This window comes from Taudactylus pleione, unplaced genomic scaffold (assembly GCF_031769625.1).
Source record: "Taudactylus pleione unplaced genomic scaffold, aTauple2 ptg001334l, whole genome shotgun sequence".
NCBI classification, from domain to species: domain Eukaryota; kingdom Metazoa; phylum Chordata; class Amphibia; order Anura; family Myobatrachidae; genus Taudactylus; species Taudactylus pleione.
Window position 1 is genome coordinate 3,455,389 of NW_028285734.1, and position 26,335 is coordinate 3,481,723.

General features: G+C 43.7%; 1 protein-coding gene across 2 annotated transcripts in view; it reads left to right on the forward strand.

The window, feature by feature from the left end:
• The first annotated feature begins 16,357 nt into the window (after window positions 1-16,357).
• ZBTB17 (zinc finger and BTB domain containing 17) overlaps window positions 16,358-26,335 on the forward strand; it is a 52,531-nt gene continuing 42,553 nt past the window's right edge. For both annotated transcript variants that reach the window (XM_088463259.1, XM_088463260.1), the window contains exon 1: window positions 16,358-16,440. In XM_088463259.1, the coding sequence (XP_088319385.1) occupies window positions 16,434-16,440 (7 nt within the window). In that variant the 5' untranslated portion in view covers window positions 16,358-16,433. The remainder of the gene's footprint in view (window positions 16,441-26,335) is intronic.

The window sequence follows — 26,335 nt, forward strand, 5'->3', positions numbered from 1 at the left end:
ACACGCCTCTCAGATGTAGCAGTACACGCCCCTCAGATGTATGACACGCCTCTCAGATGTAGCAGTACACGCCCCTCAAATGTATGACACGCCTCTCAGATGTAGCAGGACACGCCCACTTTACCGCCACGCTCATAGGTGCTGCTGTCACAATCTCCCTGAAATGCTATTTCAATAGTAGGCAAGTATGAAGCATGAGTGACTACATTGATATAATGATGTCCATATCCCAGCAATTAACATTCGTAAGAGTCCAGGTTGAAGATGAGGAGATCGCCATGGCAATTCTACAGAACTTGACACCTGAATTTGATTTCCTGGTAGTAGCTTTAGAAGTTAATACAGCCAAGCTATATACAGAAATTGTCAGAATAAAACTGCTTCAGTTCCAAGAACATGTGTGCCAGTTGAGATAAAAGCTGAGGATCCTGCATTACACACTTAGGGCTCTATTTACTACAATCCGCATTTGTAAAGCAGATTGTAGTGTGATATTACCGACTGAATTTGCATTGCGAATTCAGGCAATATCACAGGGATTTATGAAAAATCCCTTGCAGGGACAGAGCTTGCGATAAAGCTCTGTCCCTGCGAATCCCCACTGCAGCCTTCTCAAGGTATTTTTGCAAAAAATACAGTGAGAAGTGCCCGCACCGACCGTCCGTCACTAAGCCCCGCCCCTGCTGCTAAGCCCCGCCCCCACGATCACGGACCCCACCGCAACCCCCCTCCCTTAATTACACTTACCTGCAGTGATCGGTGCTCCGGTGATGTCCTCCATGGCTCCGGTCAGCTGACATCCCATCCTGCACTGGGACTCGGTCAGGTGACGACCGGGCCCCAGTGCAAGATGGGAGACCAGCTGACCAGAGGGGAGACATCACCGGACCTCCGATCACCGGTCCCTGGACTCAGGTAAATGATTATTTTTTTTCTATTTTTTTTTTTTTCTTTCACAGGGTATCAGCGTGTGGTCTGTTTAGACCACACAGCTGATCACTGGGGCCGGCTCCGGGCTCTGCTCTCCCCTTTAGAGCAGAGTAGGAGGCCGGTAACCGGGGGAGAACCTGGATAACGCCACTTCCTGGTGGCGTTATTATCACAGGGCTTTCCCCGGTAGTTTTTCACATTTTAGTTTTAGTAGCTTTGGCCAGATCACATTTCCCATTACAATTATGGGAAATACGATCTACTTACTAAAAATAAGTGATAATTAGGGCTTGGAGTAGAATTTTACGAATTCTACTCCAATTGCCCTGTAATAACTATAGGTGCTACTAACATAATGTGAAAAGGGTGTGGAAAAAATAATGTTAATAAATAGAGCCTTTAAAGTGAAAAGCCCACAAAATTAAATTACAAGTATATATGTGATAAGACAGGACACAAAGTGTCTGAATGCAAACTGAAAAATGTGAATGCTACACAAAGGGCAACAGCAAAGATGAATCAGCTATGAGCATCACAGACAGTTGCAGAAAAGATTGCTGGTAAATTGACTCAGGTGCTACAGGCAATTCAGTATTCAACAGTGGTTCACTACATGGAACACGTGTGATCCTGTAACAATCAGGGGTATAGGAGATGAAGTACTTACAGCCTGGGCCGTAACTAGGGGTGTGCAACTGATGCCAACACGCCATCCCTGCCCCACAGCCCTTGTTTCAAGCTAGCAGGCTGCCTGGAACAGTACCCTGCAGCCGGTATTGCTGTGGTAGTGCCACCTTTAGTGCCCTTTGGAAGCTACAGGCAGGCACCCTGCCGGGTGTACAGCTGCCTGAAGTGTCTTGAAGATGCTCTGGTTACTGCTGCACTCCCGGGCATTTAAATTTGCCCGCCCAGTTGAGATGTCAGTGTCTGCCACCTACAGCCAGTGAACGTGCAGTCAGCAGGTCACTTGTACACACATGCAGGGCTGTACTGCGGGGCCGACTCAATATGCTTCGGGAAAGACGTCGTTCACAGACATATTGAGTGTACACACCCGCCGATGCACTTGCAATATATTGTTTGTTGATCGTACGAATGATATAGTGACAAGTGTGTACCCAGCATTAGAATAGGAATTTAAAAATCCAAGTCACGGAAATCCAAGATGTGTTATATGTACCAAATATGGGGGCAAAACTCAGTCATAAGTATCCTATAGCAAAGAGGGTAAAGAGTCCAGTTTGGAAAAGGAAAGTGTGTTGTTTGTAACAGAAGAGGGACTGTAATAACAACATTTACCTGGTGCCGACCACTATATGCCCTTTTCACAGAAGAGTGTTATGCAATGATGACTCACAGTCTATGGAAGGTTAGGCCTCCTTGAATATGACAGCGTCCAGAAAATTCTTGCCTGGATGGTTATAGGAATATCGTGACTGATACAAAAAAAAAAACAATGTGTGAAAACTGTATAATAGGCAAGCAAAGCCATTGTCCATTCCCGAAATCAGCAAGTAGAGCTGAGGTACCCCTGGAATTGGTGCATACAGATGTGTGTGGTCCAATGGAAGTCAAATCAATAAGTGGATACATAGGGTCTGATTCAGTAGCTTACACAGTTGCTAAATATGCTAATGCTTGCCAAAGCAAAGCCGACATAAAGACGCCCACTGCCGCCTTCTCATACCGGTCTAATGTTGCTCTTCTGCGTAAACATCAGTACCATCGACCACATCGCGCAGGTACGCAGCATTTTACAACAAGTCAGACCATCTGCAGACACTACAAGTCAAACAGCTCTCATGCTGCGTATGCAATCGCAGTGACTAATTCATGCATGCCCATGAAATGGCGTTCACACGGACAGACGCAGCTGCTTTTTTCCGACCACACCCCATCTCCACCCCCAAATGCTAACAGCCTGTCACTCACTTTGCGATGGATTCCTCTGTGCGTCTGTAATCACAATGTGATCAGTGCGCATGCAGAGTGTAGCTTATACGCATGTGCGATGCCAAACAATCACCCGATCTGCGTCCATAATCGCAATTGTGTATGATACTGAATCAAGCTCAGATACTTAATAACATTGACCAATGCTTTCATGACAATGACACACAAGTATTTCATAAAAGAGAAGAGTGAAGTGACGAGAAAGATTGCAGACTACAAGAAATCAGTGGAAACTCAAACTGGTTACAATGGTCTTGAGGTCTGAGAATGTGACTGACCTATGCATACATACCAGAACTGAATGGTGTAAGTGAGCATGCAAATTGTACTATAGTGGGAAGTCTATCTGAAAAAACTGTGCTCATACAGTTGCTTTGAAGGACAAAACACCAATAATATCAATATATCTCTGAGTTTTTGAGCGTATTGCGTCTGTACACATCCCCAAAGAAAGAAGATGTAACCTGGACCCCCAAATCCATGAAATGTATCATGCTTAGATATAGCCAAGAGAGTAAAGGATACAGATGAAGTGCCATTTGTGGGTGGTGATGGGGGGGTCGGGCGAATACAAGCATGCCAGTGCATTTCAACGCCGTTGCGTGGGCGTGCATAAATTAGCCACTGCGATTCCAGACGCAGCCTGAGGCCTCATAGCGATATAATAGGCTGCTTGTGTGCGTATAAGCATTTGTTATAGCAATTATATGGATATATAGGAGTGACGGTAGAGGTGATTATAAGACTGGATAGGAGTGACGGCACAGCTGATTATATGGATGGATAGGAATTACTGTACCATACAGAAGAGGTGATTATATGGATGGATAGGAGTGATGGTACAGGTGACTATATGGAGGGATAGGAGTGACGGTACAGGTGACTATATGGAGGGATAGGAGTGACGGTACAGGTGACTATATGGATGGATAGGAGTGACGGTACAGGTGATTATATGGATGAATAGGAGTGACGGTACAAGTGACTATATGGATGGATAGGAGTGACGGTACAGGTGATTATATGGAGGGATAGGAGTGACGGTACAAGTGACTATATGGATGGATAGGAATTACTGTACCATACAGAAGAGGTGATTATATGGATGGATAGGAGTGATGGTACAGGTGACTATATGGAGGGATAGGAGTGACGGTACAGGTGATTATATGGAGGGATAGGAGTGACGGTACAAGTGACTATATGGATGGATAGGAGTGACGGTACAGGTGATCATATGGAGGGATAGGAGTGACGGTACAGGTGATTATATGGAGGGATAGGAGGGACGGTACAGGTGACTATGTGGATGGATAGGAGGGACGGTACTGGTGACTATGTGGATGGATAGGAGTGACGGTACAGGTGACTATGTGGATGAATAGGAGTGAAGGTACAGGTACAGGTGATTATAAGGATGGATAGGAGTGACGGTACAGGTGACTATCTGAATGAATAGGAGTGACGGTACAGGTGATTAAATGGATGGATAGGAGTGACTGTACAGGTGATTATATGGATGGATAGGAGTGACGGTACAGGTGACTATATGGAGGGATAGGAGTGACGGTACAGGTGACTATATGGAGGGATAGGAGTGACGGTACAGGTGATTATATGGAGGGATAGGAGTGACGGTACAGGTGACTATATGGAGGGATAGGAGAGACGGTACAGGTGACTATATGGATGGATAGGAGTGACGGTACAGGTGACTATATGGATGGATAGGAGTGACGGTACAGGTGATTATATGGAGGGATAGGAGTGATGGTACAGGAGATTAGTGATTATATATATGGATAGGAGTGAAGGTACAGGTGACTATATGGAGGGATAGGAGTGACGGTACAGGTGACTATCTGAATGAATAGGAGTGACGGTACAGGTGATTATATGGATGGATAGGAGTGACGGTACAGGTGATTATATGAATGAATAAGAGTGACGGTACAGGTGATTATATGGAGGGATAGGAGTGACGGTACAGGTGACTATATGGAGGGATAGGAGTGACGGTACAGGTGACTATATGGAGGGATAGGAGTGACGGTACAGGTGACTATATGGATGGATAGGAGTGACGGTACAGGTGATTATATGGATGGATAGGAGTGACTGTACAGGTGATTATATGGAGGGATAGGAGTGACGGTACAGGTGATTATATGGAGGGGTAGGAGTGACGGTACAGGTGACTATCTGAATGAATAGGAGTGACGGTACAGGTGATTATATGGATGGATAGGAGTGACGGTACAGGTGATTATATGAATGAATAAGAGTGACGGTACAGGTGATTATATGGAGGGATAGGAGTGACGGTACAGGTGACTATATGGAGGGATAGGAGTGACGGTACAGGTGACTATATGGATGGATAGGAGTGACGGTACAGGTGATTATATGGATGGATAGGAGTGACTGTACAGGTGATTATATGGAGGGATAGGAGTGACGGTACAGGTGACTATATGGAGGGATAGGAGTGACGGTACAGGTGATTATATGGATGGATAGGAGTGACGGTACAGGTGATTGTAAGGAGGGATAGGAGTGACGGTACAGGTGACTATATGGAGGGATAGGAGTGACGGTACAGGTGACTATATGGAGGGATAGGAGTGACGGTACAGGTGATTATATGGAGGGATAGGAGTGACGGTACTGGTGATTATAAGGATGGATAGGAGGGACGGTACAGGTGACTATGTGGATGGATAGGAGGGACGGTACAGGTGACTATATGGATGGATAGGAATTACTGTACCATACAGAAGAGGTGATTATATGGATGGATAGGAGTGATGGTACAGGTGACTATATGGATGGATAGGAGTGACGGTACAGGTGATTATAAGGATGGATAGGAGTGACGATACAGGTGACTATATGGATGGATAGGAATTACTGTACCATACAGAAGAGGTGATTATATGGATGGATAGGAGTGATGGTACAGGTGACTATATGGATGGATAGGAGTGACGGTACTGGTGATTATAAGGATGGATAGGAGTGACGGTACAGGTGACTATATGGAGGGATAGGAGTGACGGTACAGGTGATTATATGGAGGGATAGGAGTGACGGTACAAGTGACTATATGGATGGATAGGAATTACTGTACCATACAGAAGAGGTGATTATATGGATGGATAGGAGTGATGGTACAGGTGACTATATGGAGGGATAGGAGTGACGGTACAGGTGATTATATGGAGGGATAGGAGTGACGGTACAAGTGACTATATGGATGGATAGGAGTGACGGTACAGGTGATCATATGGAGGGATAGGAGTGACGGTACAGGTGATTATATGGAGGGATAGGAGGGACGGTACAGATGACTATGTGGATGGATAGGAGGGACGGTACTGGTGACTATGTGGATGGATAGGAGTGACGGTACAGGTGACTATGTGGATGAATAGGAGTGAAGGTACAGGTACAGGTGATTATAAGGATGGATAGGAGTGACGGTACAGGTGACTATCTGAATGAATAGGAGTGACGGTACAGGTGATTAAATGGATGGATAGGAGTGACTGTACAGGTGATTATATGGATGGATAGGAGTGACGGTACAGGTGACTATATGGAGGGATAGGAGTGACGGTACAGGTGACTATATGGAGGGATAGGAGTGACGGTACAGGTGATTATATGGAGGGATAGGAGTGACGGTACAGGTGACTATATGGAGGGATAGGAGAGACGGTACAGGTGACTATATGGATGGATAGGAGTGACGGTACAGGTGACTATATGGATGGATAGGAGTGACGGTACAGGTGATTATATGGAGGGATAGGAGTGATGGTACAGGAGATTAGTGATTATATGTATGGATAGGAGTGAAGGTACAGGTGACTATATGGAGGGATAGGAGTGACGGTACAGGTGACTATCTGAATGAATAGGAGTGACGGTACAGGTGATTATATGGATGGATAGGAGTGACGGTACAGGTGATTATATGAATGAATAAGAGTGACGGTACAGGTGATTATATGGAGGGATAGGAGTGACGGTACAGGTGACTATATGGAGGGATAGGAGTGACGGTACAGGTGACTATATGGAGGGATAGGAGTGACGGTACAGGTGACTATATGGATGGATAGGAGTGACGGTACAGGTGATTATATGGATGGATAGGAGTGACTGTACAGGTGATTATATGGAGGGATAGGAGTGACGGTACAGGTGATTATATGGAGGGGTAGGAGTGACGGTACAGGTGACTATCTGAATGAATAGGAGTGACGGTACAGGTGATTATATGGATGGATAGGAGTGACGGTACAGGTGATTATATGAATGAATAAGAGTGACGGTACAGGTGATTATATGGAGGGATAGGAGTGACGGTACAGGTGACTATATGGAGGGATAGGAGTGACGGTACAGGTGACTATATGGAGGGATAGGAGTGACGGTACAGGTGACTATATGGATGGATAGGAGTGACGGTACAGGTGATTATATGGATGGATAGGAGTGACTGTACAGGTGATTATATGGAGGGATAGGAGTGATGGTACAGGTGATTAGTGATTATATGTATGGATAGGAGTGAAGGTACAGGTGACTACATGGAGGGATAGGAGTGACGGTACAGGTGACTATATGGATGAATAGGAGTGACGGTACAGGTGATTATATGGATGGATAGGAGTGACGGTACAGGTGACTATAAGGAGGGATAGGAGTGACGGTACAGGTGACTATATGGAGGGATAGGAGTGACGGTACAGGTGACTATATGGAGGGATAGGAGTGACGGTACAGGTGATTATATGGAGGGATAGGAGTGACGGTACTGGTGATTATAAGGATGGATAGGAGTGACGGTACTGGTGATTATATGGATGAATAGGAGTGACGGTACAGGTGATTATATGGATGGATAGGAGTGACGGTACAGGTGATTATAAGGAGGGATAGGAGTGACGGTACAGGTGACTATATGGAGGGATAGGAGTGACGGTACAGGTGACTATGTGGATGGATAGGAGGGACGGTACAGGTGACTATATGGATGGATAGGAATTACTGTACCATACAGAAGAGGTGATTATATGGATGGATAGGAGTGATGGTACAGGTGACTATATGGATGGATAGGAGTGACGGTACTGGTGATTATAAGGAAGGATAGGAGTGACGGTACAGGTGACTATATGGAGGGATAGGAGTGACGGTACAGGTGATTATATGGAGGGATAGGAGTGACTGTACAGGTGATTATATGGAGGGATAGGAGTGATGGTACAGGTGATTAGTGATTATATGTATGGATAGGAGTGAAGGTACAGGTGACTACATGGAGGGATAGGAGTGACGGTACAGGTGACTATATGGATGAATAGGAGTGACGGTACAGGTGATTATATGGATGGATAGGAGTGACGGTACAGGTGACTATAAGGAGGGATAGGAGTGACGGTACAGGTGACTATATGGAGGGATAGGAGTGACGGTACAGGTGACTATATGGAGGGATAGGAGTGACGGTACAGGTGATTATATGGAGGGATAGGAGTGACGGTACTGGTGATTATAAGGATGGATAGGAGTGACGGTACTGGTGATTATATGGATGAATAGGAGTGACGGTACAGGTGATTATATGGATGGATAGGAGTGACGGTACAGGTGATTATAAGGAGGGATAGGAGTGACGGTACAGGTGACTATATGGAGGGATAGGAGTGACGGTACAGGTGACTATGTGGATGGATAGGAGGGACGGTACAGGTGACTATATGGATGGATAGGAATTACTGTACCATACAGAAGAGGTGATTATATGGATGGATAGGAGTGATGGTACAGGTGACTATATGGATGGATAGGAGTGACGGTACTGGTGATTATAAGGAAGGATAGGAGTGACGGTACAGGTGACTATATGGAGGGATAGGAGTGACGGTACAGGTGATTATATGGAGGGATAGGAGTGACGGTACAGGTGATTATATGGATGGATAGGAATTACTGTACCATACAGAAGAGGTGATTATATGGATGGATAGGAGTGACGGTACAGGTGATTATATGGATGGATAGGAGTGACGGTACAAGTGACTATATGGATGGATAGGAGTGACGGTACAGGTGATCATATGGAGGGATAGGAGTGACGGTACAGGTGATTATATGGAGGGATAGGAGGGACGGTACAGGTGACTATGTGGATGGATAGGAGGGACGGTACAGGTGACTATGTGGATGGATAGGAGTGACGGTACAGGTGACTATGTGGATGAATAGGAGTGAAGGTACAGGTACAGGTGATTATAAGGATGGATAGGAGTGACGGTACAGGTGACTATCTGAATGAATAGGAGTGACGGTACAGGTGATTATATGGATGGATAGGAGTGACTGTACAGGTGATTATATGGAGGGATAGGAGTGATGGTACAGGTGATTAGTGATTATATGTATGGATAGGAGTGAAGGTACAGGTGACTATATGGAGGGATAGGAGTGACGGTACAGGTGACTATATGGATGGATAGGAGTGACGGTACAGGTGATTATATGGAGGGATAGGAGTGACGGTACAGGTGACTATATGGAGGGATAGGAGAGACGGTACAGGTGACTATATGGAGGGATAGGAGTGATGGTACAGGTGACTATATGGATGGATAGGAGTGATGGTACAGGTGATTATATGGAGGGATAGGAGTGATGGTACAGGAGATTAGTGATTATATGTATGGATAGGAGTGAAGGTACAGGTGACTATATGGAGGGATAGGAGTGACGGTACAGGTGACTATCTGAATGAATAGGAGTGACGGTACAGGTGATTATATGGATGGATAGGAGTGACGGTACAGGTGATTATATGAATGAATAAGAGTGACGGTACAGGTGATTATATGGAGGGATAGGAGTGACGGTACAGGTGACTATATGGAGGGATAGGAGTGACGGTACAGGTGACTATATGGAGGGATAGGAGTGACGGTACAGGTGACTATATGGATGGATAGGAGTGACGGTACAGGTGATTATATGGATGGATAGGAGTGACTGTACAGGTGATTATATGGAGGGATAGGAGTGACGGTACAGGTGATTATATGGAGGGGTAGGAGTGACGGTACAGGTGACTATCTGAATGAATAGGAGTGACGGTACAGGTGATTATATGGATGGATAGGAGTGACGGTACAGGTGATTATATGAATGAATAAGAGTGACGGTACAGGTGATTATATGGAGGGATAGGAGTGACGGTACAGGTGACTATATGGAGGGATAGGAGTGACGGTACAGGTGACTATATGGAGGGATAGGAGTGACGGTACAGGTGACTATATGGATGGATAGGAGTGACGGTACAGGTGATTATATGGATGGATAGGAGTGACTGTACAGGTGATTATATGGAGGGATAGGAGTGATGGTACAGGTGATTAGTGATTATATGGAGGGATAGGAGTGACGGTACAGGTGACTATATGGAGGGATAGGAGTGACGGTACAGGTGATTATATGGAGGGATAGGAGTGACGGTACTGGTGATTATAAGGATGGATAGGAGTGACGGTACTGGTGATTATATGGATGAATAGGAGTGACGGTACAGGTGATTATATGGATGGATAGGAGTGACGGTACAGGTGATTATAAGGAGGGATAGGAGTGACGGTACAGGTGACTATATGGAGGGATAGGAGTGACGGTACAGGTGACTATGTGGATGGATAGGAGGGACGGTACAGGTGACTATATGGATGGATAGGAATTACTGTACCATACAGAAGAGGTGATTATATGGATGGATAGGAGTGATGGTACAGGTGACTATATGGATGGATAGGAGTGACGGTACTGGTGATTATAAGGAAGGATAGGAGTGACGGTACAGGTGACTATATGGAGGGATAGGAGTGACGGTACAGGTGATTATATGGAGGGATAGGAGTGACGGTACAGGTGATTATATGGATGGATAGGAATTACTGTACCATACAGAAGAGGTGATTATATGGATGGATAGGAGTGACGGTACAGGTGATTATATGGATGGATAGGAGTGACGGTACAAGTGACTATATGGATGGATAGGAGTGACGGTACAGGTGATCATATGGAGGGATAGGAGTGACGGTACAGGTGATTATATGGAGGGATAGGAGGGACGGTACAGGTGACTATGTGGATGGATAGGAGGGACGGTACAGGTGACTATGTGGATGGATAGGAGTGACGGTACAGGTGACTATGTGGATGAATAGGAGTGAAGGTACAGGTACAGGTGATTATAAGGATGGATAGGAGTGACGGTACAGGTGACTATCTGAATGAATAGGAGTGACGGTACAGGTGATTATATGGATGGATAGGAGTGACTGTACAGGTGATTATATGGAGGGATAGGAGTGATGGTACAGGTGATTAGTGATTATATGTATGGATAGGAGTGAAGGTACAGGTGACTATATGGAGGGATAGGAGTGACGGTACAGGTGACTATATGGATGGATAGGAGTGACGGTACAGGTGATTATATGGAGGGATAGGAGTGACGGTACAGGTGACTATATGGAGGGATAGGAGAGACGGTACAGGTGACTATATGGAGGGATAGGAGTGATGGTACAGGTGACTATATGGATGGATAGGAGTGATGGTACAGGTGATTATATGGAGGGATAGGAGTGATGGTACAGGAGATTAGTGATTATATGTATGGATAGGAGTGAAGGTACAGGTGACTATATGGAGGGATAGGAGAGACGGTACAGGTGACTATCTGAATGAATAGGAGTGACGGTACAGGTGATTATATGGATGGATAGGAGTGACGGTACAGGTGATTATATGAATGAATAAGAGTGACGGTACAGGTGATTATATGGAGGGATAGGAGTGACGGTACAGGTGACTATATGGAGGGATAGGAGTGACGGTACAGGTGACTATATGGAGGGATAGGAGTGACGGTACAGGTGACTATATGGATGGATAGTAGTGACGGTACAGGTGATTATATGGATGGATAGGAGTGACGGTACAGGTGATTATATGGAGGGATAGGAGTGACGGTACAGGTGATTATATGGAGGGATAGGAGTGACGGTACAGGTGACTATCTGAATGAATAAGAGTGACTGTACAGGTGATTATATGGAGGGATAGGAGTGACGGTACAGGTGACTATATGGAGGGATAGGAGTGACGGTACAGGTGACTATATGGAGGGATAGGAGTGACGGTACAGGTGATTATAAGGAGGGATAGGAGTGACGGTACAGGTGACTATATGGAGGGATAGGAGTGACGGTACAGGTGACTATGTGGATGGATAGGAGGGACGGTACAGGTGACTATATGGATGGATAGGAATTACTGTACCATACAGAAGAGGTGATTATATGGATGGATAGGAGTGATGGTACAGGTGACTATATGGATGGATAGGAGTGACGGTACTGGTGATTATAAGGAAGGATAGGAGTGACGGTACAGGTGACTATATGGAGGGATAGGAGTGACGGTACAGGTGATTATATGGAGGGATAGGAGTGACGGTACAGGTGACTATATGGATGGATAGGAGTGATGGTACAGGTGATTATATGGAGGGATAGGAGTGATGGTACAGGAGATTAGTGATTATATGTATGGATAGGAGTGAAGGTACAGGTGACTATATGGAGGGATAGGAGAGACGGTACAGGTGACTATCTGAATGAATAGGAGTGACGGTACAGGTGATTATATGGATGGATAGGAGTGACGGTACAGGTGATTATATGAATGAATAAGAGTGACGGTACAGGTGACTATATGGAGGGATAGGAGTGACGGTACAGGTGACTATATGGAGGGATAGGAGTGACGGTACAGGTGACTATATGGATGGATAGGAGTGACGGTACAGGTGATTATATGGATGGATAGGAGTGACTGTACAGGTGATTATATGGAGGGATAGGAGTGATGGTACAGGTGATTAGTGATTATATGTATGGATAGGAGTGAAGGTACAGGTGACTATATGGAGGGATAGGAGTGACGGTACTGGTGATTATATGGATGGATAGGAGTGACGGTACAGGTGACTATCTGAATGAATAGGAGTGTCGGTACAGGTGATTATATGGATGGATATGAGTGACCGGTACAGGTGATTATATGAATGAATAAGAGTGACGGTACAGGTGACTATATGGAGGGATAGGAGTGACGGTACAGGTGACTATATGGAGGGATAGGAGTGACGGTACAGGTGACTATATGGAGGGATAGGAGTGACGGTACAGGTGACTATATGGAGGGATAGGAGTGACGGTACAGGTGACTATATGGAGGGATAGGAGTGACGGTACAGGTGACTATATGGAGGGATAGGAGTGACGGTACAGGTGACTATATGGAGGGATAGGAGTGACGGTACAGGTGACTATATGGAGGGATAGGAGTGACGGTACAGGTGACTATATGGAGGGATAGGAGTGACGGTACAGGTGACTATATGGAGGGATAGGAGTGACGGTACAGGTGACTATATGGAGGGATAGGAGTGACGGTACAGGTGACTATATGGAGGGATAGGAGTGACGGTACAGGTGACTATATGGAGGTATAGGAGTGACGGTACAGGTGATTATCTGAATGAATAGGAGTGACGGTACAGGTGACTATGTGGATGGATAGGAGTGACGGTACTGGTGATTATAAGGATGGATAGGAGGGACGGTACAGGTGACTATGTGGATGGATAGGAGTGACGGTACAGGTGACTATGTGGATGATTAGGAGTGACGGTACAGGTGACTATGTGGATGGATAGGAGTGACGGTACAGGTGACTATGTGGAGGGATAGGAGTGACGGTACAGGTGACTATATGGAGGGATAGGAGTGACGGTACATGTGATTATATGGAGGGATAGGAGTGACGGTACAGGTGACTATATGGAGGGATAGGAGTGACGGTACAGGTGATTATATGGAGGGATAGGAGTGACGGTACAGGTGATTATATGGAGGGATAGGAGTGACGGTACAGGTGACTATATGGAGGGATAGGAGTGACGGTACAGGTGATTATATGGAGGGATAGGAGTGACGGTACAGGTGATTATATGGATGAATAGGAGTGACGGTACAGGTGACCATGTGGATGGATAGGAGTGACGGTACAGGTGACTATATGGATGGATAGGAGTGACGGTACAGGTGACTATATGGATGGATAGGAGTGACGGTACAGGTGATTATCTGAATAAATAGGAGTGACGGTACAGGTGATTATCTGAATGAATAGGAGTGACGGTACAGGTGATTATATGGATGGATAGGAGTGACGGTACTGGTGATTATAAGGATGGATAGGAGGGACGGTACAGGTGACTATGTGGATGGATAGGAGTGACGGTACAGGTGATTATGTGGATGGATAGGATTGACGGTACAGGTGATTATCTGAATGAATAGGAGTGACGGTACAGGTGACTATATGGATGGATAGGAGTGACGGTACAGGTGACTATATGGATGAATAGGAGTGACGGTACAGGTGACTATATGGAGGGATAGGAGTGACGGTACAGGTGACTATATGGAGGGATAGGAGTGACGGTACAGGTGACTATATGGAGGGATAGGAGTGACGGTACAGGTGACTATATGGAGGGATAGGAGTGACGGTACAGGTGACTATATGGAGGGATAGGAGTGACGGTACAGGAGATTATATGGATGGATAGGAGTGACGGTACAGGTGACTATATGGAGGGATAGGAGTGACTGTACAGGAGATTATATGGAGGGATAGGAGTGACGGTACAGGTGATTATATGGAGGGATAGGAGTGACGGTACAGGTGATTATATGGATGGATAGGAGTGACGATACAGGTGACTATATGGATGGATAGGAGTGACGGTACAGGTGACTATATGGATGGATAGGAGTGACGGTACAGGTGACTACATGGAGGGATAGGAGTGACGGTACAGGTGATTATATGGAGGGATAGGAGTGACGGTACAGGGGTACAGGTGATTATATGGAGGGATAGGAGTGACGGTACAGGTGACTATATGGAGGGATAGGAGTGACGGTATAGGTGATTATATGGAGGGATAGGAGTGACGGTACAGGGGTACAGGTGACTATATGGAGGGATAGGAGTGACGGTACAGGTGATTATATGGAGGGATAGGAGTGACGGTACAGGTGACTATATGGAGGTATAGGAGTGACGGTACAGGTGACTATATGTAGGGATAGGAGTGACGGTACAGGTGACTATATGGAGTGATAGGAGTGACGGTACAGGAGATTATATGGATGGATAGGAGTGACGGTACAGGTGACTATATGGAGGGATAGGAGTGACTGTACAGGAGATTATATGGATGGATAGGAGTGACGGTACAGGTGACTATATGGATGGATAGGAGTGACGATACCGGTGATTATATGGATGGATAGGAGTGACGATACAGGTGACTATATGGATGGATAGGAGTGACGGTACAGGTGACTATATGGATGGATAGGAGTGACGGTACAGGTGACTATATGGAGGGATAGGAGTGACGGTACAGGTGATTATATGGAGGGATAGGAGTGACGGTACAGGGGTACAGGTGATTATATGGATGGATAGGAGTGACGGTACAGGTGACTATATGGAGGCATAGGAGTGACGGTACAGGGGTACAGGTGATTATATGGAGGGATAGGAGTGACGGTACAGGGGTACAGGTGATTATATGGATGAATAGAAGTGACAGTACAGGTGATTATATGGATGAATAGGAGTAACGATACCGGTGATTATATGGATGGATAGGAGTAACGATACAGGTGCCTATATGGAGGGATAGGAGTGACGGTACAGGTGTACAGGTGATTATATGGATGGATAGGAGTGACGGTACAGGTAACTATATGGATGAATAGAAGTGACGGTACAGGTGATTATATGGATGAATAGGAGTGACGGTACCGGTGATTATATGGATGGATAGGAGTAGGTACAGGTGATTATATGGATGAATAGAAGTGACAGTACAGGTGATTATATGGATGAATAGGAGTAACGATACCGGTGATTATATGGAGGGATAGGAGTGACGGTACAGGTGACTATATGGATGGATAGGAGTGACGGTACAGGTGACTATATGGATGGATAGGAGTGACGGTACATATGGTGGGAATTGAACCCACGACCTCATTGCTGTGAGGCAGTAACACTAACCATTACACCGTCTGTGCTGCCCAGCATAGATAATTATATGGATGGATATGATTGATTATATATATGATTATGATTAAAGCTACGACAGATAACTAATAATGACGCATTACTGCTCTGGTGGGACAAGTAAGGGCAGATGCCATGGAGGAAGATGGCTACGCTGCATTGGTTCCTCAGATAATGTAATGACGTACTAAGGAGTGCGCCGTATACCCTCCGACTTCCGACCTCTTCCAAGATGGCGGCGCCCTTTGTCCGGCTGTAGTGTTCGCTGTAGTATGTGATTCCCCGGCGGCACCGGGATGGCAGGTATATACCAGGGGAGAGCGGGAGCGGTATCTGCATGGGGTCAGAGGGCAGGGGTCCCTCTTCCTGTCACACCCCCTGTGTATACTGTACAGCCCCATACCCATATATCTCCTGTATACAGTTATATATCAATGCATAGGGCTATTATATACTATATAAACTATACAGTACAGTAATCTACCCATATCCCCAGTATACAGTTATATTTCTATGCATAGGGCTATTATATACTATATACTGTACAGTAACCTACCCATATCTCCTGTATACAGTTATATATCAATGCATAGGGCTATTATATACTATATATACTGTATACAGTAGAGTAACCTACCCATATCCCCAGTATACAGTTATATTTCTATGCTTAGGGCTATTATATACTATATACTGTACAGTAACCTACCCATATCTCCTGTATATAGTTATATGTCTATGCATTGGCCTGTTATATACTATATATAATGTATACTGTATAGTAACATATACATATCCCCTGTATACAGTTATATTTCTATGCATATGGCTATTATATACTATATATACTGTATACAGTACAGTAACCTACCCATATCCCCAGTATACAGTTATATTTCTATGCATAGGGCTATTATATACTATATACAGTACAGTAACCTACCCATATCTCCTGTATATAGTTATATGTCTATGCATTGGGCTGTTATATACTATATATATGGTTTACAGTACAGTAACATATACATATCCCCTGTATACAGTTATATTTCTATGCATATGGATATTATATACTATATATACTGTATACAGTACAGTAATCTACCCATATCCCCAGTATACAGTTATATTTCTATGCATAGGGCTATTATTTACTTTATACAGTACAGTAACCTACCCATATCTCCTGTATATAGTTATATGTCTATGCATTGGCCTGTTATATACTATATATACGGTATACAGTACAGTAACATATACATATCCCCTGTATACAGTTATATTTCTATGCATATGGATATTATATACTATATATACTGTATACAGTACAGTAATCTACCCATATCCCCAGTATACAGTTATATTTCTATGCATAGGGCTATTATTTACTTTATACAGTACAGTAACCTACCCATATCTCCTGTATATAGTTATATGTCTATGCATTGGCCTGTTATATACTATATATACGGTATACAGTACAGTAACATATACATATCCCCTGTATACAGTTATATTTCTATGCATATGGATATTATATACTATATATACTGTATACAGTAGAGTAACCTACCCATATCCCCAGTATACAGTTATATTTCTATGCATAGGGCTATTATATACTATATACAGTTCAGTAACCTACCCATATCTCCTGTATATAGTTATATGTCTATGCATTGGCCTGTTATATACTATATATACGGTATACAGTACAGTAATATATACATATCCCCTGTATACAGTTATATTTCTATGCAAATGGCTATTATATACTGTATACAGTACAGCAACCTACCCATATCCCCTGTGTACAGTTATATATCTATGCATAGGGTTAATATATACTATATACACACTGTATAAAGTACAATAACATACCCCTAGCCACTGTATACAATCATATTTCTAAGCATAGGGCTATTATATACTGTATACAGTACAGTTACCCATATCTCCTGTATATAGTTATGTCTATACTATATATACTGTATACAGTACAGTAACTTACCCGCATCTCCTGTATACAGTTATATATCTATGCCTAGGGATATTATATACTATATATACTGTATACAGCACAGTAACCTACCCATATCTCCAGTATACAGTTATATATCTTTGCATAGGGCTATTATATACTATATATAGTGTATACTATACAGTAACTTACCCATATCCCCTTTATACAGTTATATATCTATGCATAGGGCTATTATGTACTGTATACAGTTCAGCCCCCTACCGATATCCACTGAATTCAGTTATATTACTATGTACTGTATTCAGTTCAGCCCTCTACCCATATCTATTGTATACAGTTATATCTATGTATAGTGCTATTATGTACTGTATACAGTACATCCTTTACCCATTTCCACGGTATGCAGTTATATATCTATGTATAGTGCTATCATGTACTGTATACAGTACATCCACTACCCATATCCACTGTATACAGTCATAGCTGTGTATAGTGCTATTATGTACTGTATACAGTACAGCACCCTACCCATATCCACTGTATACAGTTATATATCTATGTATAGTGCTATTATGTACTGTACAGTACAGCCCCCTATCCATATCCACTGTATGTAGTTATATACCTATGAATAGGCTTATTGTATGTACTGTATACAGTACAGCTACCTATCCATAGCCCCTGTATACAGTTATATATCTATGTATAGGGCTATTATATACTATTTATAATGTATACTGTACAGTCACCTATCCATATCTCCTGTATACAGATATATATTTATGTATATTATATACTATATATAGTGTATACTGTACAGTCACCTATCCATATCCTGTATACAATTATAGATCTATGTATAGGGCGATTATATACTATATAAACTGTATACAGTACAGTCACCAACCCATATGTCCTGTATACAGTTATATATCTATGCATAGGGCTATTATATACTATATACAAAACAGTCACCTACTCATATCCCCTGTATACAGTTATATATCTATGTATAGGCTATTATATACTATATATACTGTATACAGTACATTTCCTACACATGTCCTCTGTATACAGTTATTTATCTATGTATAGGCTATTATATACTATATATACTGTATACAGTACATTCCCTACACATGTCCTCTGTATACAGTTCTATATCTGTGTATAGGGCTATTATATAATGTATACAGTACAGCCCCCCAACTTGTGTACCCTGTATATAGTTATATATTTATAGGGCTAATATATAGTATATACACTGTATACAGTACAGTCCCCTACCCATATGCACTGTATACAGTTATATATCTATGCATAGGGCTATTATATACTGTATACTGTACAGTCACCTACTCATATCCCCTGTATACAGTTATATATCTATGTATAGGTCTTTTATATAGTATTTAAAGGTCCCCGACCTTGCAGAGCTTCAAAACGTGCACCGAAAACCAACCTGTTCATCAAAGAGTACCCTTCCCCACATAACCGTGTCTCCCTCTACACACTCATGCCTCATGTCATTTGTCTGTCTCCCCTTTCCCCTAGATTGTAAGCTCCTAGGAACAGAGGCCCTGATTCAGAGCCGGACGCTCTGACAGAGCGCTCGCTCTGAATCAGGGCCGGTCTTTTTTTTTTTTTTTTTAGAACGGCCTCCTGGCCGCTTGCATAGCTGTGGGTGACCACCCACAGCTATAGCAAGCGGCCAGGAAGATGGTCGCGATGGTCAAAACCATTGCGACCATCGGGCTTGCGACGAGACCCTTGTGGTAGAGTCTCGTTGCCGCAAACCCCAGAGAGATTTCGGCTCTAACAGCCGAAATCTCTCCCACTGACATCATTCGTGATGTCAGTTGGGCCGCCCCCAAACGGAGGCGTTCACATGGGAACGCCTCCGTTTTGGCAGCCACTCCCCCGGCCCGCCCACCAAAGGGGGCATGCTGTCACTCAACGTCGACAGCACGCCCCCTTTGGTACGAGACCCAGAGCGACAAATTACCCGTTGCTATCCGGGTCTCGCGCATGCGCACGACGGAGCCGGCTCCGTCGTGCGCATGCGCTCTGGGCCACCATCGACCCGGTTGCGAGCGCTCAGCGCTTGCGACCGAGTCTGAGTCAGGCCCAGGGTCCTCCTCCCCACTGTCCCACAGCCCTCTTCTCTAGCACTTTTATGACAGCCTTCCCAGCTGTATTGTGTATGGAGAATTGTGTTGCTAATTGTTACTTGTGTTCTGTTTATATTTTGGTTACTGTATTGCACAGTAATGTTCTATGTACCCTGTACTGTATGTACGGCGCTGCGGACCACTTGTGGCGCCCTATAAATAAAATGTAATAATAATATATTGTATACAATACACCTCTACCCATATTTAATGTATACAGTTTTATATACACCGTCAAGTCACATTATTATAACCACCTCCTACATTTGACGTCGGCATCGTGTAGCCCATGAAGTACGTGACGTGCCGTGCGCTGGCTTGGTGGGTATATAAGGTGTGTGATAGGCCGTCTGCACACATATCACTCATTGTGGTCATGGGTAAAAGGGGCGATTTATCCGAGTTACAAAAAGGGATGATTATTGGCTTTTGGGCCAAGGGTGGCGGTATTTCTGACACAGCGCAGTTTGTGAACTGTTCCGCGTGCTGCTGTGGTGAAGGTGTATAGTGACTGGACAAATGGCACCATTGCGAATAACCGACGTGGAACTGCCATTGATGTTAGAGGCGAACGTCGGCTGTGAAGGTGCGTGAGGGCCGTCCGACACGCTACAGTGGAGCAGCTCACCGTCAAAATAAACCTGGGGGCCACCAGACGTGTGTCTACGCACCCTCCAGCAGCTGTGGCATGCACTGCAGTCAGCATGGCTCCAGATACCTGTGCCAACCTACCAGCACCTTACTGAGTCACTCCCAGCCCGTCTAGCTGCTGTCCGTGCCGCACACGGCGGTCACTCTGGCTATTAGCTGGTGGTCATAATAATGTGACTCCACTGTATATATATAATATACACACACACATATACACACTGTGTGTATATATATTTATTTATATTTACCATCAATATTGTCCAGTGCAAAGCATTGTAGTTCTGATATATGTTAGATCACGCCGTAGAGCATCATGTCTTTAAAATCCTTAATTATTGCTGCTCCCTTTTTCTCCGTTTTTCTCCTGAGGGTAAATCTGAAAAGTATAAAGAGAACAGGGCGCACAATAGCAAAACTACATAAGCAACTTTTATATTTACATTTTATATGACCCTCTGACAAAGTCCAAGATGACAAAACTGTTTGGCCGTGGCTAAATATATATACAATATATATATATATATATATATATATATATATATATACATGAATAGGGCTGTTATATACTATATATACTGTATACAGTACAGCCCCCACTAATTTCCCCTATATATCTATGTATAGTTCTATTATGTACTGTATATTCTCTGTATACAGTATATCTATGTATAGGGCTGTTGTATTGTTTGCACACCTACCCCTAGCCCCTACCTATAGCCACTCTATACAGTTATATATATATATATATATATATATATATAGTGTTCCCTCTAGCTCCGGCGCGAGGCAGGGCGCCGAAGCTAGAGAGGGCATGCCCGTGACTGAGAAGGGGCGTGGTCATCGAAAAGGGGGCGTGTCTATAAGACGCGTCCCCTTTTCGTCACTCTTGGGGGCGTGCCCGGCACTGACGGACACGCCGGACAGCCCCCAAGCCCTGCAGACAGGGAGAATAGATGCCGGGCGCATGCGCCCGGCGTCTATTCTCCGGCGGTGACCGGGTCACCGCACATTTCTTCACCCGCGGGACACTGCGACCCACGGGTGAAGACGGTTCACGCAGGCTGTTAGGGCAGGGCGCTTTTTGCACTCCTTCTGGAGGGCAGGGTGCTTTTTGCCTTCAAGCAAGAGGGCAGGGCGCCGCGCCCCGCTAAAACAGCCTAGCAGGAACACTATATATATATATACTTTATACTGTATACAGTACTGTCCCTTGTATGCACTTACATGTTTTTATCTAGGGTGATTATGTAATATATATATATTGGGCACAATTCTATTCAACGCGAAGTGAATAGCGCCGGGAATCAGCTCCCGGAGCTATTCAATTCATATTCGCTGCTAAGCCCGACTAGGATTTCTTTCCATATCCCTCAGAGTATGTGAGCAGAAATCCGCCAAAAGTCCCGGCACAATGCTGTTTTCTGCCCTTAGCGCCGGGAAAACAGCATCGCGCCGGGAAGTTAGGTCAGGGAAGGCTCGTTCTCTCGGCTTAAGCAGGGTGTTTATTCCCGGCGCTATTCACTTCACGTTGAATAGAATCGTGCCCATAGTATACTAGCTGAAGTACCCAGCGTTGCCCAGGTTTAAATCTTCAAGTTATTAAGTTTTATTATGTGATGTCATCCAAGTCCATCCAGTGGAGGGACAAACTCCCTGGGTGAAAGTTCTGCACAGCGTACACCAACGGGAAGTCCGACTGGGAATCCTAACACCCCTAAAACTTGGCCAGGATCCAACTGGACCACCACGGTCCACTTTCATCCCAATCTGTGCAGGGGTGTCTGAATACATAACCGGACAGTCAAACACACAGACCAATGCTTTGTCTTCTACATATAAGAGAAAAGGCACTTCTGCTCCACCGTTCCCACTGAAACAGCCTAGCGGGAGTGCTAGACAATACAGCCCCCTATCCATAGTGATGTCACTTATGCAGAATTTATTCTTATATTTGGAGAGTAGTGATGTCACTCATTTAGAATATATACTTATATTGGAAAGTAGTGATGTCACTCCTGTGTATTATATCTTATATTTGGAGAGTAGTGATGTCACTCATATAGAATTTATACTTATATTGGAGAGTAGTGATGTCACTGCAGTGTATAATATTGTATATTTGGAATGTAGTAATGTCACTCCTGTGCATTATATTGTATATTTGGGGAGTAGTGATGTCATTCTTGTCCATTTTATTGTATATTTGGAGAGTAGTGATGTCACTCCTGTGCATTATATTGTATATTTGGAGAGTAGTGATGTCACTCCTGTGCATTATATTGTATATTTGGAGAGTAGTGATGTCACTCCTGTGCATTATATTGTATATTTGGAGAGTAGTGATGTCACTCCTGTGCATTATATTGTATATTTGGAGAGTAATGATGTCCCTGGAATATTTCACATATTTGGAGAGTAGTGATGTCACTCCTGTGCATTATATTGTATATTTGGAGAGTAGTGATGTCACTCCTGTGCATTATATTGTATATTTGGAGAGTAGTGATGTCACTCCTGTGCATTATATTGTATATTTGGAGAGTAGTGATGTCACTCCTGTGCATTATATTGTATATATGGAGAGTAGTGATGTCACTCCTGCGTATTATATTGTATATTTGGAGAGTAGTGATGTCACTCCTGTGTATTATATTGTATATTTGGAGAGTAGTAATGTCACTCCTGTGCATTATATTGTATATTTGGAGAGTAATGATGTCCCTGGAATATTTCACATATTTGGAGAGTAGAGGTCACTCCTGTGCATTATATTGTATATTTGGAGAGTAGTGATGTCACTCCTGTGCATTATATTGTATATATGGAGAGTAGTGATGTCACTCCTGCGTATTATATTGTATATTTGGAGAGTAGTGATGTCACTCCTGCGTATTATATTGTATATTTGGAGAGTAGTGATGTCACTCCTGTGTATTATATTGTATATTTGGAGAGTAGTGATGTCACTCCTGTGTATTATATTGTATATTTGGAGAGTAGTGATGTCACTCCTGTGTATTATATTGTATATTTGGAGAGTAGTAATGTCACTCCTGTGCATTATATTGTATATATGGAGAGTAGTGATGTCACTCCTGTGTATTATATTGTCTATTTGGAGAGTAGTGATGTCACTCCTGTGTATTATATTGTATATTTGGAGAGTAGTAATGTCACTCCTGTGCATTATATTGTATATTTGGAGAGTAGTGATGTCCCTGGAATATTTCACATATTTGGAGAGTAGTGGTCACTCCTGTGCATTATATTGTATATTTGGAGAGTAGTGATGTCACTCCTGTGTATTATATTGTATATTTGGAGAGTAGTAATGTCACTCCTGTGCATTATATTGGCTTTGGAGAGTAGTGGTCACTCCTGTGCATTATATTGTATATTTGGAGAGTAGTGATGTCACACCTGTGGAATATGTCTTATATTTGGAAAGTAGTGATGTCACACCTGTGGAATATGTTAGCGTTCCCGCTAGGCTGTTTCAGCAGGTGCCGCACCCTGCCCTATTTCTGAAGTGCAGAAAGAACCCTGCCCTCCAGCACGGTGCCCCGCTGAAACAGCCTGCAAGTTCTGTCCTCCACCCGCGGGCCGCAGAGTCTCATGGGTGGGGAAAACGGCAGAGCAGCGCATGCGCCTGGCATCCATTCACAGTTACCATGGCGCTTGGGGGGCTGCCCGGCATGTCCGTAAGTGCTGAACACCCCTCCAAGAGTGACGAAAAGGGACACGTCATAAAGACACGCCCTCTTTTCATTGGTCACAACCCCTTTTGGGCTCGCGCAGAAGTGCCCTTGCTCTAGGTCCGGCGCCCTGCCTGTCCCCGGACCTAGAGTGAATACTGTATGTCACATATTTGGAGAGTAGTGATGTCACTCCTGTGGAATATGTCACATATTTGGAGAGCAGTGATGTCACTCCTGTGGATTAGTCTTATATTTGGAGAGTAGTGATGTCACACCTGTGGAATATGTCACATATTTGGAGAGTAGTGATGTCACACCTGTGGAATATGTCACATATCTGTAGAGTAGTGATGTCACACCTGTGGAATATGTCACATATTTGGAGAGTAGTGATGTCATTCCTGTGGAATATGTCACATATTTGGAGAATAGTGATGTCACACCTGTGGAATATGTCACATTTGGAGAGTAGTGATGTCACACATGTGGAATATGTCACATATTTGGAGAGTAGTGATGTCACACCTGTGGAATATGTCTTATATTTGGAGAGCAGTGATGTCACTCCTGTGGAATATGTCACATATTTGTAGAGCAGTGATGTCACTCCTGTGGAATATGTCACATATTTGGAGAGCAGTGATGTCACTCCTGTGGAATATGTCACATATTTGGAGAGTAGTGATGTCACACCTGTGGAATATGTCTTATATTTGGAGAGTAGTGATGTCACACCTGTGGAATATGTCATATATTTGGAGAGTAGTGATGTCACACCTGTGGAATATGTCACATATTTGGAAAATAGTGATGTCATTCCTGTGGAATATGTCACATATTTGGAGAGTAGTGATGTCACTCACATAAAATACTGTATATGTATACCAATGATTTTGTAATGAACAAGTGTCCGTCCATGTAAATGCACTTTCCTGCCTAATAATTTCCCTGCGCATTATGCATTATACTGCTTCAGTGACCAGCTTATCTCACCGGCTTGATGCCCCCAACATGGCCATTGTAATCCCAACCAACCACAGTATTTCCTGCTGTGGCATTACTTTGTGTTACACATTCTGTACAGTCAATGACGATTTAGTAATTCGCACAATATGTGGGATGTTAAAATTATATTTTCTTATACATTTGCAGTTTGTCATGGAAACTCCATAATGTGCATTGTCTCTAATTGCAATTTGTTGGTTTAACTTTGTGTAAAGTTTTATATGTATTTAATTATTATTATTATTATTATTATTATTATTATTATTATTATTATTATTATTATTATTATTATTATCCTTTATTAATATGGCGCCACAAGGGTTCAGCAGCACCTTACATAGTACATAAACAAATAAGTGACAGGAAACCATTGACTTACAGTACAATACAGAGCAGGACAAGGACATGGTTTATATACATTGCTGCATTAGCGATCATAACACTAAAATAAGCATCAGGGAGTCAGCAATCAAGTGTTAGGTGCTGTTGTGGGGAGTTAGAAGTAGAAGAAAGAAGGAAGAAAAGTAAGGGACGCACATGAGGGTAGAGGGCCCTGCTTGTGAGAGTTTACATTCTAAAGGGGAGGGGCAGGCAGACAGACGGGCATGACACAGATGGGATAGACAGGGAGGAAAGAGCATGGAGCAGTGGGTTAGGATGAGAGCAGATAGGCCTTGATGGAGTAGTGG